The 12536-nt window shown below is 37.5% G+C and overlaps 1 protein-coding gene across 11 annotated transcripts in view; it reads right to left on the reverse strand.

Moving 5' to 3' along the window:
- dmd (dystrophin) overlaps window positions 1–12536 on the reverse strand; it is a 153002-nt gene that overhangs the window by 26737 nt on the left and 113729 nt on the right. For 8 of the 11 annotated variants that reach the window (XR_010527702.2, XM_065254353.1, XM_065254344.2 and 5 more), the window contains 5 exons: window positions 6399–6460; window positions 6020–6094; window positions 4738–4939; window positions 2250–2335; window positions 1317–1474 (listed from right to left, as the gene is read on the reverse strand). Coding sequence is in view for 10 of the 11 variants with exons in the window: in XM_065254353.1 (XP_065110425.1) it covers window positions 1317–1474; window positions 2250–2335; window positions 4738–4939; window positions 6020–6094; window positions 6399–6460 (583 nt within the window). In the remaining variant the exon portion in view is untranslated. Of the gene's footprint in view, window positions 1–1316; window positions 1475–2249; window positions 2336–4737; window positions 4940–6019; window positions 6095–6398; window positions 6461–10469; window positions 10644–12536 lie in introns of those variants that run through there. The other 3 variants (XM_065254354.1, XM_065254352.1, XM_065254351.1) reach the window with 2 other exon arrangements.

The following is a 12536-nucleotide window of genomic DNA, read 5'->3' on the forward strand; positions in this document are numbered from 1 at the left end:
TGCGTACGCGTGCTGGTTTGCAGGCCATTTTTTTTTACTTTGCTTGTGGCTCTGCATCCAAAAATGACTAACCTGACCGCATATTAGTAAACCATTATTCATCCATTTCCCCCCAAAAAACAGAGAAGAAATAAATAAAATTGGCATCAGCCGACGCACTCTGGGGTGCATAAAACGCTTTTGATTTATACTTGTCGCACACACCATTGGTGCCGCTGAGTATGCATGGCGGTGTGCAGTGTGAATGGCATTTTTTGTAACTTTGCGTGTGGCCCCACATCTAAAAATTACTGACCTGACTGCATATTAGTTAACCATTATTCATCCATCTCCCTAACAAAATCAAAATTCAGCAACACAAAAAAAAATGGCATCAGTCGACACACTCCAGTGTGTAGGAAAAGCTTTTGGTTTAAATTTGATGCAGTGTGCACTGCATTTTTTGTAACTTTGCGTGTGGCCCCACATCCAAAGATAACTGACCGGACCACATATAAGTTAACCATTATTTATACATCTCCCCGTCGGATGTGCCGCCACAACAAAAATATACTCTGAATTAGGGATGGGCATTTGATTAAATTTTGTAGTCGATTGTCGGGAGAATTAACGATCGACTATTGATTAATCATTAATATTTTTATAATAAAAAATAATTATTTAACTTTTATAATTCAAAAATGTTGAATACAAAAATACAGCGTGTTTTCCTCCATGAGACCTTTATTACAAGATCAACTTGAGGCAAACAGTTGAACTACATTTAGTTAGACAAACGGAACATATATGCACTTGAATATGCGGTGCTCTAAAGCAGTGGAACCTGCTGCTGCGAGCCGCATTCTTAAACAGAGACCTCATCTGTTCCAAAACATCATGACCTCTTCATGATTATTTTTTTGAAATCAAAACGGAAGGTCACAGATAACGGAGTATGGCGTCAAATATTGCACCCTGGTGGTAAAATGTTGAATTGCTGCCACACAGTGAAATTCATTTAATTGCTTCCAGACACACGCTACGCTAGGCAACGCAACCTGCATTAGATAAAAAAAAGTATTCGATTAATCAATAACAAATTAACGTCCTCGACTAAATTCTTAACGATCAATTATCGATCGTCGATTAATCATGCCCATCCCTACTCTGAATACAGTGCTTTAATTACACCCATTTATGTAAACTGCTTTAAAGTTTTTAATTTTTGGGAGAATTATCTCTTTAAAAAAAATTGGTCCAATGAGAAATCAGAAAAGATATCAGGATAATGATGCTTTTTCAAACAGGTTTCCTGAACATAGGCAGCACTGACTTACAAACTGAAAGCAGCTTCGCACACTGGGTTCAATATTGCTGCCTCCAAATGATGCCACTTCGCCCAGCTGCCTGGGGATCTGAATGGCGTCGTGCAGGAGGAGGCCGAGTCGCCGCTGGTCGCAGAAGCCCGTGGCACTGGCCACCTCTCTGAATAAGACTGGAAAAACCACAAGAGGATGTTCGAAAATAATTACATTTTTATATATGACGCAGCCATGTGACCAATAGTGTAAAGCAAGATTGCATTTCAAAACAAGCGTAAAGTAAATAAACGTGTGACCTAAAAGATGCATAATAATCAATTCGGGTTTACATAGCCTTAATTCGTAGCTTCCCTTTCTTCCATTTTATCTTAATTTTTCGCCTGAGGCCATAGGGCATGGGTTAGCTCGGGGTGAGTACTTATGTAAACTAATTGGTTATTAACATATAAACTTAACATATACTCAAATTTAGTTGTTTTAAAGAAGCACATGCAATAGTGATTTAACTAGCCCCGGTATAATGCTATTGCAATACTGTGACTAATTGGTCACCTTCTCACATTTAGTGTACTTCTAAACAGATGTGGCAGTATACTGGGCCACATGCTGCAAATAAGCAAACCACAAAACTTTACAACGGTGTTTACTGTGCTGTTCTGAGTAAGCAGTGTAAACAAAATACAAGTACAAACACCTGGGAGAGCAATAAACCGACTTGGAGTAGCACAGCAAAAATCAATTCGAAGACTACAGGCAGAAAAAACTAAGAACTGTACAAAAAACCCAACATAATGCTTTGCATCTCCCCCTGTGAGAAACAGGGGCTGTCAAAACAATTCAGGATTGCAATTTTGCAATAAACCGAGCAAATACTTGATCTCTTTTATTATGACTTGCCTTTTCTTTTATAGACCAAACAAAGCACATAAGATAAACAGAGGAACTTACATCTGTACTTATCCTCAAGGTGAGCTTTGCACAGACAGATTACTCCCGTTTTGAAGGATAGGGTACGGATCTTTCCGGTTCGTCCTCTGCGGGAAAAAATTAAATATCAAGGTGACAAATGACTAAAGCAAGACCGTCAAATGCTTGTTTTATCTTTTGGTTAGATAAAGAGACAAAACTGAGAACAAAACACTTCAGATGTTGCCTCTGGAAAACAGGTTGAAGTTTAAGGGAAAATATATTATTTAAGCTATTAAGACCAGGATTGTTTTTAGCGTTCTTGTCTCAATTTACTTTGGGGGAGAATGAATTGTCTTCTGTGGAATCTACCACCTCTATGTACAAACACTGAAAGATTTACGGCTTCATGTGACTACAAAAGGAAACTTTCTGAGAATCAAGAGTATTCGAATACCTCAGTGATTCTGAGGTAAAAAAAATACACATTTTGATCTATAGTAGTTATGTTACAAAAATAGAATTGTCCCAAGAAATTTCTTTTATAACAAAAAATCATTACAAATATTTTTGAAATAAATGACCAAATAAGGAAATAAAACAGCCAATAATATTCCACTTTCATAAAAACTAATTCTGATAATTTACTCACCCCCATGTCATCCAAGATGTTTATGTCTTTCTTTGTTCAGTCGGAAAAAAACATTTTTTGAGGAAAACATTCCAAGATTTTTCAATGCAGTTTAAAATTGCAGTTTCAATGCAGCTTCAAAGGGCTCTAAATGATCCAAACCGAGGTGATCCCAACCAAAATGATCATCATTTTTGCCAAAAAATAAATAAATTAAAAAAGGCTTGTCATTCCACATCACCGAATTCTATATTCATTAAATTACATAAATACAGGAGCAGCATATAGCTGACTCTCGCGGCTGTAGATGGTAATGTTGTCTTTTGCCTCATAAATGTCTAAATTAATTTATACTGACTTACAAGTCGCACCTGACTATAAGTCGCAGGACCAGTCAAACTATGAAAAAAGTGTGACTTAGAGTCCGGAAAATGTGGGTTGTGGAAAAAAAACACAACTTCTCAATCTTGCACTAGCCGTGTGACGCACCAGCTTGACCCAACGTATTACGTAATCAAGTCGAAAGGTCACGCATGATGTATGCCAAACTACCGCTCCAGTGTTTACAAGTGTGGAGAAAGAGGACAGTTCTGATGTTGTTGTATGTGGACTGATATAAATAAATGTCAGTTTATTGTTTAAAATAGTCGGCAAGTGTGCGTTTCACATATGCGTGACCTTTTGATGCAATTACGTAATAGGTAAGGTCGGACCAGCGCATCACACGGCTAGTGCAAGACGACAAGTTGTGGTTTAAAAGTACATATTTCCATTTTTTGTCGAGAAAGAAACAGTTTAGCTGGATAAGACACTTATGCCTCCATTGGGATCGTTTAGAGACCTTTGACGCTGCATTGAAACTGCAAAGCTTTGAGGTCCACTAAATTCCACCATATGGAGAAAAATCCTGAAATGTTTTCTTTAAAAAACTTAATTTCTTTTAGAATGAACAAAGAAAGACAAAAACATCTTGGATGACATGGGGGTGAGTAAATTATCAGAATTAGAAGTGAATATTCATTTTGAGATGTTCTGGGCTCTTATTGGTGGTTTTATTTCCTTATTTGGTCATTTATTTCAAAAATATTTTTTTTGACAACACACGTTGCCATGGTTACATGCCTGCCCCGAAGTTTATTTTTTGCTCTGACAAAAATAAAATATTTTAAAATACGAGGGGAGTCGCCAAGCATGGATCACTGCTGTGCGAAGAGAGATTTGGCAACCAGGCAAAAATTTAATGATCTGTAGCTAACATAGCATAAATTCTATTTTACAAAGTAACGTTAGCTCAGTGTAGTAGTTACGCTTTAGGTATGATTTGAATTAATGTAATTTACTTGATTTTTTGCATTTTTATTAGAAGTAATCTATTTAAGAGAGACTTTGTTGTAATTGGCGTAAGTTAAAGGTGCTGTGTGTAGATTTTAGCGGAATCTAGTGGTAAGATTGCAAAATGCTCAGTCCACCACTCACCCCTACCGTGCAAAACACACAGAGAAACTACGGTAGCCGCCACAGGATAAACATCATCTTCATCTGAGACAACATAGTGTCGAAATGTATTTTATGGAGCAGTTTGTCCATTTAGGGCTACTGTAGAAACATGGAGGAACTTCCATGTAAGGGGACCCGCAGTGTATGAAGATAAAAACGGCTCATTCTAAGTTAATAAACACATACTGAAAATTTAGTTATGTATATTATATTGCATTTCTTTAAAGAGATCCTCCCAAAAAATTACACACTGCACCTTTAAGTTTGAGCCACGAAAGCATATAGCTGAAACCGTTTAGAAAACGAATCTGTGAGTGACCCTAAACTTTTAAACAACTGATTCTAATCTGATTCTTCCTCTAAATCTCAACCAAGCAAGATGAAACAAAAGAAGGAACGTACGTATCATAGACGTTGAGCAGCCAGTTGAGACACATGTCCACACATAGGGGCACGTTCACCAGACTGCTGTGCTGTTGCTCCAGACGGTCGTAGATGCTGGTCAGACAGTTGATCACCTGCATGATGTCCATGAATTGTTCATTCTGCTTCAGGTTGTGCTGCTCAAAGGCCTCGCAGGCAGCAGGCATGCCCAGCAGATCCACTGCGTGTAGTAAAACAACCAAGGTTACTAAGATGTGTATTATACACATTGCTAAAAGGTTCCTAGTGTGGTCTGAATGGTTGCCAGAGTGTTGCTATGAGGTTGCTATGGTATTTGTAGATGGTTGTCAAGGTGTGTTTCTTTACAGCATCCCTAAACTAGTTAGCTAGGTTACAGGTGTGGTTGCCAGGGTGTTGCTATGGTGTTCTTAGTGTTTAAGCACATTGCTAGATAGTTGTCAAAGTTGAGTCATCACAATAGTTAGTAGATGGTGTTGCTATGTGGTTGCTAAGTTGTTCAGGGTGTCTTTTAGAACGTCGCTAGATGGTTGCTAGATGGTTGTTAAGGTGTGTTTTTTATATAGAGCATCACCATAAAAGTTAGCTAGGTTACTAATGATGTCCGAGTAGTTACCAGGGTGTTGCTATGCGGTTGCTAAGTTGCTTTGAGTGTCTTTTAGCACATTGCTAGATGGTTGCTAGATGTTGTTAAAGTGTGTTTCTTTGGAACAACACTACACTAGTTAGCTAGGCTACTAATGCTGTCTGCGTGGTAACCTGGGTGTTGCTATGGTGTTCTAAGTGTTAAGCATGTTGTTCGATGGTTTTCAAGGTGTGTTTTAAGAGTCACCACAATAGTTAGTTGATTGTGTTGCTAGATGGTTGTTAATATATGTTTCATATAAAGCATCACTACACTAGTTAGCTAGGTTACTAATGTTGTCCGAGTGGTTACCAGGGTGTTGCTCTGTGGTTGGTAAGGGCATGTTGCTAGATTCTTTCCTATTGTTTTCCAAGATGGAGTCAAGGAGTTTTTTTTTAAAGCATCCCTACACTAGTTAGCTATACTACAAGTGTGGTCTGGGTGGTTGCCCAGGTGTTATGATGTCATGTGGTTGTTAAGGTTTTCTGAATGTTTATAGCATGTTGTTTTGCGGTTGCTTTGGTCTTCTTGACGGTCGCTAGATGATTGCTAAGATTCGGACCTCATGACTGACATGTTAGATGCGTGCAACTCCAGAAAAAAGCAGAGTAGACAATGTTTTGTGACTGTGTGAGTGAGCTGTATGCATTGACTCACAGCAAAGAGCCTTCTGCATTCGTCTGAGCTTCATTGCTGTTCTGTATGCTGAGAACCGTACATTGTTCAGATCCGCTGTTCAACAAGAAAAATGGTGCAAGAAAACAAACGTTAGTTGATTTAAATCAAATTAATCCCACAACATCTCTACATCAGATCATTTCTAATTTGGTTTTCATTTTGATCTCCTTATTTGCTGTAATCTAAAGAAACATGAAACGGTTTTTATCCAATTAGCTTTTCAATGTTTGATATTGAGCTTATGCATTGATCAAAATGTTTAATCTAACAATCAGACATTTTACTTAAAGGCAAATTCACTTTTTATGTTTAGATGAACGTGTGGTAAAAAAGTTTTTGCATTTCAGATGAGAATTACCTAAAGACAGGTAGAGCTCGGCCATCTTTGGGTGGTCCCAACATGTTGTTTGGGTCTGATGGCTGTAAAAAAAAGACATGAAAGAAAATAAACACAAATTATTTCTTAAAAACAAGTTAAAAGCATCTAAAGTTATCTCTAAAGACTATACAACATCCAAAAAGTGAATATGACCCATAACAGATAATGGCAACTATTTAATCTTATACAGATCATGACACGTATGTTAACGTATGCATTAGAAGTAGACCGATTAATCGGTTTTACAGATTTATCACAACAATCAGTTATCACCAAAAATCCATGCCGATAGTGTTGGCTATATTAAATAAAAGACATACCATGAAAATTTGACTTTTTCCATGTTTAAGTGTTATAATTGGGTACCCACTGCTTTTATCAACCTATAAAATGTGAATAAGATCAACCCGGTAACTTAGTTAAACCATTCTTTGGAAGCATGTGAAAAAATAGGTAATTGAAAATTGGCTCCCCTGGTGATGTCAGAAGGGGATAATACTGCCCCTTAATCTGCACTATCCAACCACGCCACTGCCATTTAGTGCAGAGATCAGCTCATTTGCATTTTAAAGGACACGCCCAAAACGGCACATTTTTGCTTACACCTAAAAAGTGACAATTTTAACATGCTATAATAAATGATCTATATGATATTTTGAGCTAAAACTTCACATATGTACTCTGGGGAGACAAAAGATTTATCTCACATCTTAAAAAAGTCTTGAGAAATGTCCCCTTAAATATATCCAACAAATTAAAATCTGATTTCCGTTTTTTTTAATCATCACTGCAATATATATTTTATTATTTTGATTAGATAATCATTACATGTTAAAACCACTGATCTATATAAATGACTGGATTGCGCATGATGTCACACTTGTGAAGCCACCGCGCCGCCATGTTGGTATACCCAAACGTTCTATTAAATCAATGGACGTTATCAGATTTTAATGATAAAACATCACTTTACTCGTCTTCGTTTTTATATGTGAAGTTACCCTGTACATTATTACAACACAAACGTCCAAAGAATGTAAATAGGTATTTATTAAAAGTTGTACATTTTGCGTTTTAAACAGTTATTATATATTCGTCTTTATTACAGTATCAGATCAGCAGACAGACCGCAGCATATTTAGTATTAATGACAATAAACGTGCTCATTCTGAAATCTAAATAAATATTCATGCTTTGTACCGTATGTGCATGCAATAATTTGCTAGTTTTGTAATTAAGTTATCTAAACTTACAAGTTACCTAAACTTATTTGGAGAAATAACGCTGACCGTCACAGTGTAGCTGAATGTCAAAAAAAAAACTTTATTTATACCCGTGTCATTAACAAATGCAACAGACACACTCACCTTAACGGTTTTTTATAAATCCATTATCCTGCCCGATTAAAACATAAACATTGCAAATAACACCAGAATTAACAAATAATTAACGTACACATATCCTAAAAAAGTAACCTTGTGTAACTGATACGCTGTAAAGGGGGTAAATTTTGATCATGATTTTGAATGGAAGTCAATGACGCTCTCTGCTGGTTGGGTATACCAAGATGGCGGCTCGAACTCTGCGTTGGCTTCACCTCACGCAGTTACGTCAAGCGTTCTATGCGCAATCCAGTCATTTATATAGATCAGTGGTTAAAACAGAAGCAAAAAGTACAAGACTACGCATATAATATACATTTGTGTTATTTCAGTTGTACCAGTGGGAGTTTTTCACATTTACGTCAATAATTGTTAATATAATTAATATATTTTTATTTATACATTTATTTCATTTAGCACATTTTCATGCTTCAGTACTGTTGTTTTATTACTTTTTTATTTTTAGTGTTATGTTTGTTTTTTATCCACTATCAATAAAAAAAAATCTGTTGATAATCGGTTATCAGCAAGTACGGACCAACCTAGTTATCGGTTAACGTTAAAATCCATTATCGGTCAACCTCTAGTAAGCATATGTATGCGTGTAACTGTTTACCCAGAGAATTCTTGGTATGTTATTGTGCTCCTGTAAAGCATTGCGTTTGAAGTGCAAAGGTCATGGGTTCGAACACTGAGAACGCACATACAAAATGTATACCTTGTAATCCACTGTAAGTCGCTCTGGATAAAAGCATCTGCCAAATGCATAATTACTTAAAAATGTAAATGTTTCTGAAAAATCCTGCCTTAATTCGAGTTTGCCGTCCCGTTGCGTGGCAGTTAAAACAATTTAGAAACTTCAAAAGCTCATCTTGCAATTTATTTGACTTATATGGGAGCAGTCCTGAAAGTTGTTGTAAAAGGAGTCAGTCCACTGTGAATCTCTCACAAGTTTAAATTTCTACATTCACAAAAGCACTTGTTTTGTTACAGAGACCCTAAATGAGTCCATTAATGAAAATGCATTTTGCGCTAGCTAGTCTTTTATCCAAGGGTTGCTACGGGCCGGGATGTTTTTGTGATTTTGGGGCTTATGCCAGGCGAATTGCTCTGTAGAATTCTAATGAGGAAGTGAAACTTCTAAACTAAACTATAAATTACATCTACACCCTACAGTGTTTTAGCAAAGAATAAAACACTCTCTGACAAGGATTTTCAATGCACAAAAATGAGATCATTCATTTTAAGAAACAAACAAATCTTATCATAAAACAAATTTCAAAAGAGAAAGTTTTAAGTTACTTTGAAATAAGATTGTATTTAAATTTAAAACGTCTCGAGTCACATCCACATCCAAACCACTGGCACTTACAAAAAGTTTTTTGGACACATACTGTACACTACAATTACTTTTAGGACATCTACCATGTTAATATCATGTCATGATGTTGGTAATAGTTAGTAATAATATTGTATAATCATCTTGATACCATCACAGTACATTTCTGTATATCAGGCACTCTAAATTGCACATTGACATTACATTTAACCCTGATTTTTGGAGTAAACACTGTTATGTGTAGGTTTACTCGTAGTTATTGATAAACTGCAGCAAATAAATCACTGGACTTCAAGTCATCTGCTTTTCAAGAAACAAATGAAAACCTGAACGCCATCTCAGACTGAATTTCTAAATGCATTACAAGCCCCTGCTCTATTCAATCCAGTGCTCTGTTGACATTGTATTAACAAAAAGAACGAGTAAGCACACAATTTAGCATAGCTCTTTAAAAATTCCCAAAGCTGGGCACACAGGGTGGCTGGCTTCATAATATTAAGATCTGCCTACCAAGCCTTTTGGGTGCCATAAGCAGAGTGCCCCAGATAGCATGTTTGGGCATCACAGGCCTCTTACTATAGTTTGAAGCACAGGGCGCCTACATTTCAAAACCGAGATCTCCCACCACACAGCATTTTTGGGGCATCATAGGCCCTTCACTTGATTTTGAGGCACAGTATCTTCCAGCGCCCCCTAGATTCAGGTAGAGTCGGTGGAGCATGCCAGTGGCCTGATGCCAAATTCCCAATCCAGATCTCCATACCTGCACACTCGAGGCATTGCCACAGGCGGAAGTACAGCAATAACGTGGGCTTGAACGAGAAGCAGGAATGCCCACCTACATGCATGCATGCATGCATCAAACTGCACAGGGTACCCACACGCGCGCGCACGCAGACGCATCTGATTTGCGAATCTGCATGAAAACGCAAATAAGTATGCTGCTAAAACCAAAACAGTGATCATCTGTGTGGCTTCCGAGCCCTTGTGTACATGCACTTTAATGCTAACTGACGGGAAACGCACGAATGTGGAGATTTAAAGGCCAAACATCGTTATAAACACGCATCAAATGTAAAACACAAGGACGGCGCGAGTGATGCATTAGTAACCTTCGATGTTACAAACAGAAAACAAACAGATAATGCATGCTTAGACGCAGAAATGCAAGGCACCTTGAAAATATCGCAGCAAGCACCTGCTAGGCTGTAATGACAACAAGAAACGAAAAGAAACAGCGCTCGTACGGTAGATGGAGGATCGCTGAACTCCTTCGGTGTCCGCTGCTCGCGCGAGCCGACATTTATTTCTCGTTTGCGCTGCACTTACTTTCTCAAGTTCTCCCTCATCTCGACTCCCAACGACCGCCGTATCCGAGGTGTTTATTTTAAAATCCCGATGGATCGTCGTTTGGGGCGAATCACCTTCGCGGTGTTCCCTCTCTACGAGAGAAAAAGCATCAGACTTCCCAGCGATCTCCCTCAGCCGGAGCGGCTCAGACGAGGCGGAGCTTTTCCTCCTCTTGCTCCCTTCCCCCTCGCTCCCTTCTCGCTCACTCATTTACAGACTGTGTCACAAAACATCCCAAACTGCCTATGTAGGGAACATTTTTCAGGGGGCACGGGCGCGTTTGATTTAGACGATGGCCGTAGTGAAACAATTGAAGTCGATTACTAAAAACAACTGAACAATCAAACACTGCTTTAATGACCAAAAACGACCTATATGTACTATATTAGTATTTAACTATGGTAAACTCTACTAGTTAACAATACTAGTACAATACTATAGTATAATTACACTTTCTACAGTACACAACAATATTGTTCATGTATGGAGTGCTTCTAAACATCCAATCAATGCTCACGATTTCCAAAATCACGTGAATTGTACATAGTGCAACTTTATGGGGCCAAAAAGTGGTCCTATCGAACTTAACAAACTAATAAACACATTTATGGTATGAAATAATGCTTAAATTAATCATTTTCATGCACCTTTGATGAAAAGGCTTACTGTGCGTTCACACCAGACGCGAATAAAGCGAATAAATCGTGCTATTCGTGCGTAATTGGACGTATGGACATCTTGAGTTAACTCGATTAATTTGCATGTGAAATTGGCGTCATTCGGGCATAAAATTTAGACGCGAATATGCTCAATTTGCCAGCTTTAGTTAGCTTGTAGTCTCAATATGTATATATATATATATATATATAGCTGAAATTGAGTAAAGGGCGTTTTTTACAACTTACCAGACTGTCCGACCTCCTAACTTAATTTCTTTCAAGTAAAGGTATAGTTCACTTTAAAATGAAAATTCTGTCATCATTTACTCATCCTCATGTGGTTCTAAACCTGTATTAATTTCTTTTTTCTGATGAACACAAAAGAAGATATTTTGAGAAATGATGGTAAACACACAGCAGTAAGTGACCATAGACTTCCATAGTAGGAATAAAAAATATGATGAAATTTAATGGGTACCGTCACCTGTGTGCTTACCATCATTTATCAAAACATTTTCTTAGTCATTTATCACAATACTTCCAAAATATTTTTTTCCTACTATGGAAGTCAATGGTCACTTACTGCTGTGTGTTTACCATCATTTCTCAAAATATCTTCTTTTGTGTTCATAAGAAAAAGAAATTCATGCCGGTTTAGAACAACATGAGGATGAGTAAATGATGACAGAATTTTTATTTTAAAGTGAACTATTCCTTAAGATCCTTTTTATTCCCGTTTCTATAAGAGTACAAAGATGTGTCGTACAGCTCCGGGTGTCCACAGCAACGATGATTTTGTCCACCATTGTTGTTTCGTATTTCTGCCTCCGCTTGCTACCTAATCATGTGACTACTAGAGCAAGCTCCTGATGGGGGTTGAATATCCACCAAAGTTCCGATTTTTTAACTCAAACGCCTGAAATGCTCAATCTGCATGAATCGCGCCCCCTTATTCGCGCAAATCGCACCTCAGGATGTCTTTCACGTCTTTGCATTGACTTAACATGTAAATCACTCATGCTTAACGCTTCATTTCCATCTGGTGTGAACGCACCATTAAAGAACACATTAGGGGGCGCATGTCACTGCCACATTTGGCATTATCAGCGCAGTGTTTTACTAAATATTTTAAAGTTCATTTAGTTGGAATGCATCTCCTGACAGTTAAATAGTAAATGTATGCAAAATGTCAGTAAACATGAAATCATGTTTTCATATTTGACTGTACATATATTGATCTGTCAAGGATTAATGTTTAAACATAATGCCATTCTGACTTTCCACAAATATTGTGGTTTTATATTTTAAACATTACATGATTATCCATTTTCACTGAGTAAGTAAAAAATGCATTACAGGTGAAAACACTGTTACCTGCTCTCTCAGG

This window comes from Paramisgurnus dabryanus, chromosome 4 (genome assembly GCF_030506205.2).
Source record: "Paramisgurnus dabryanus chromosome 4, PD_genome_1.1, whole genome shotgun sequence".
Taxonomy (NCBI): domain Eukaryota; kingdom Metazoa; phylum Chordata; class Actinopteri; order Cypriniformes; family Cobitidae; genus Paramisgurnus; species Paramisgurnus dabryanus.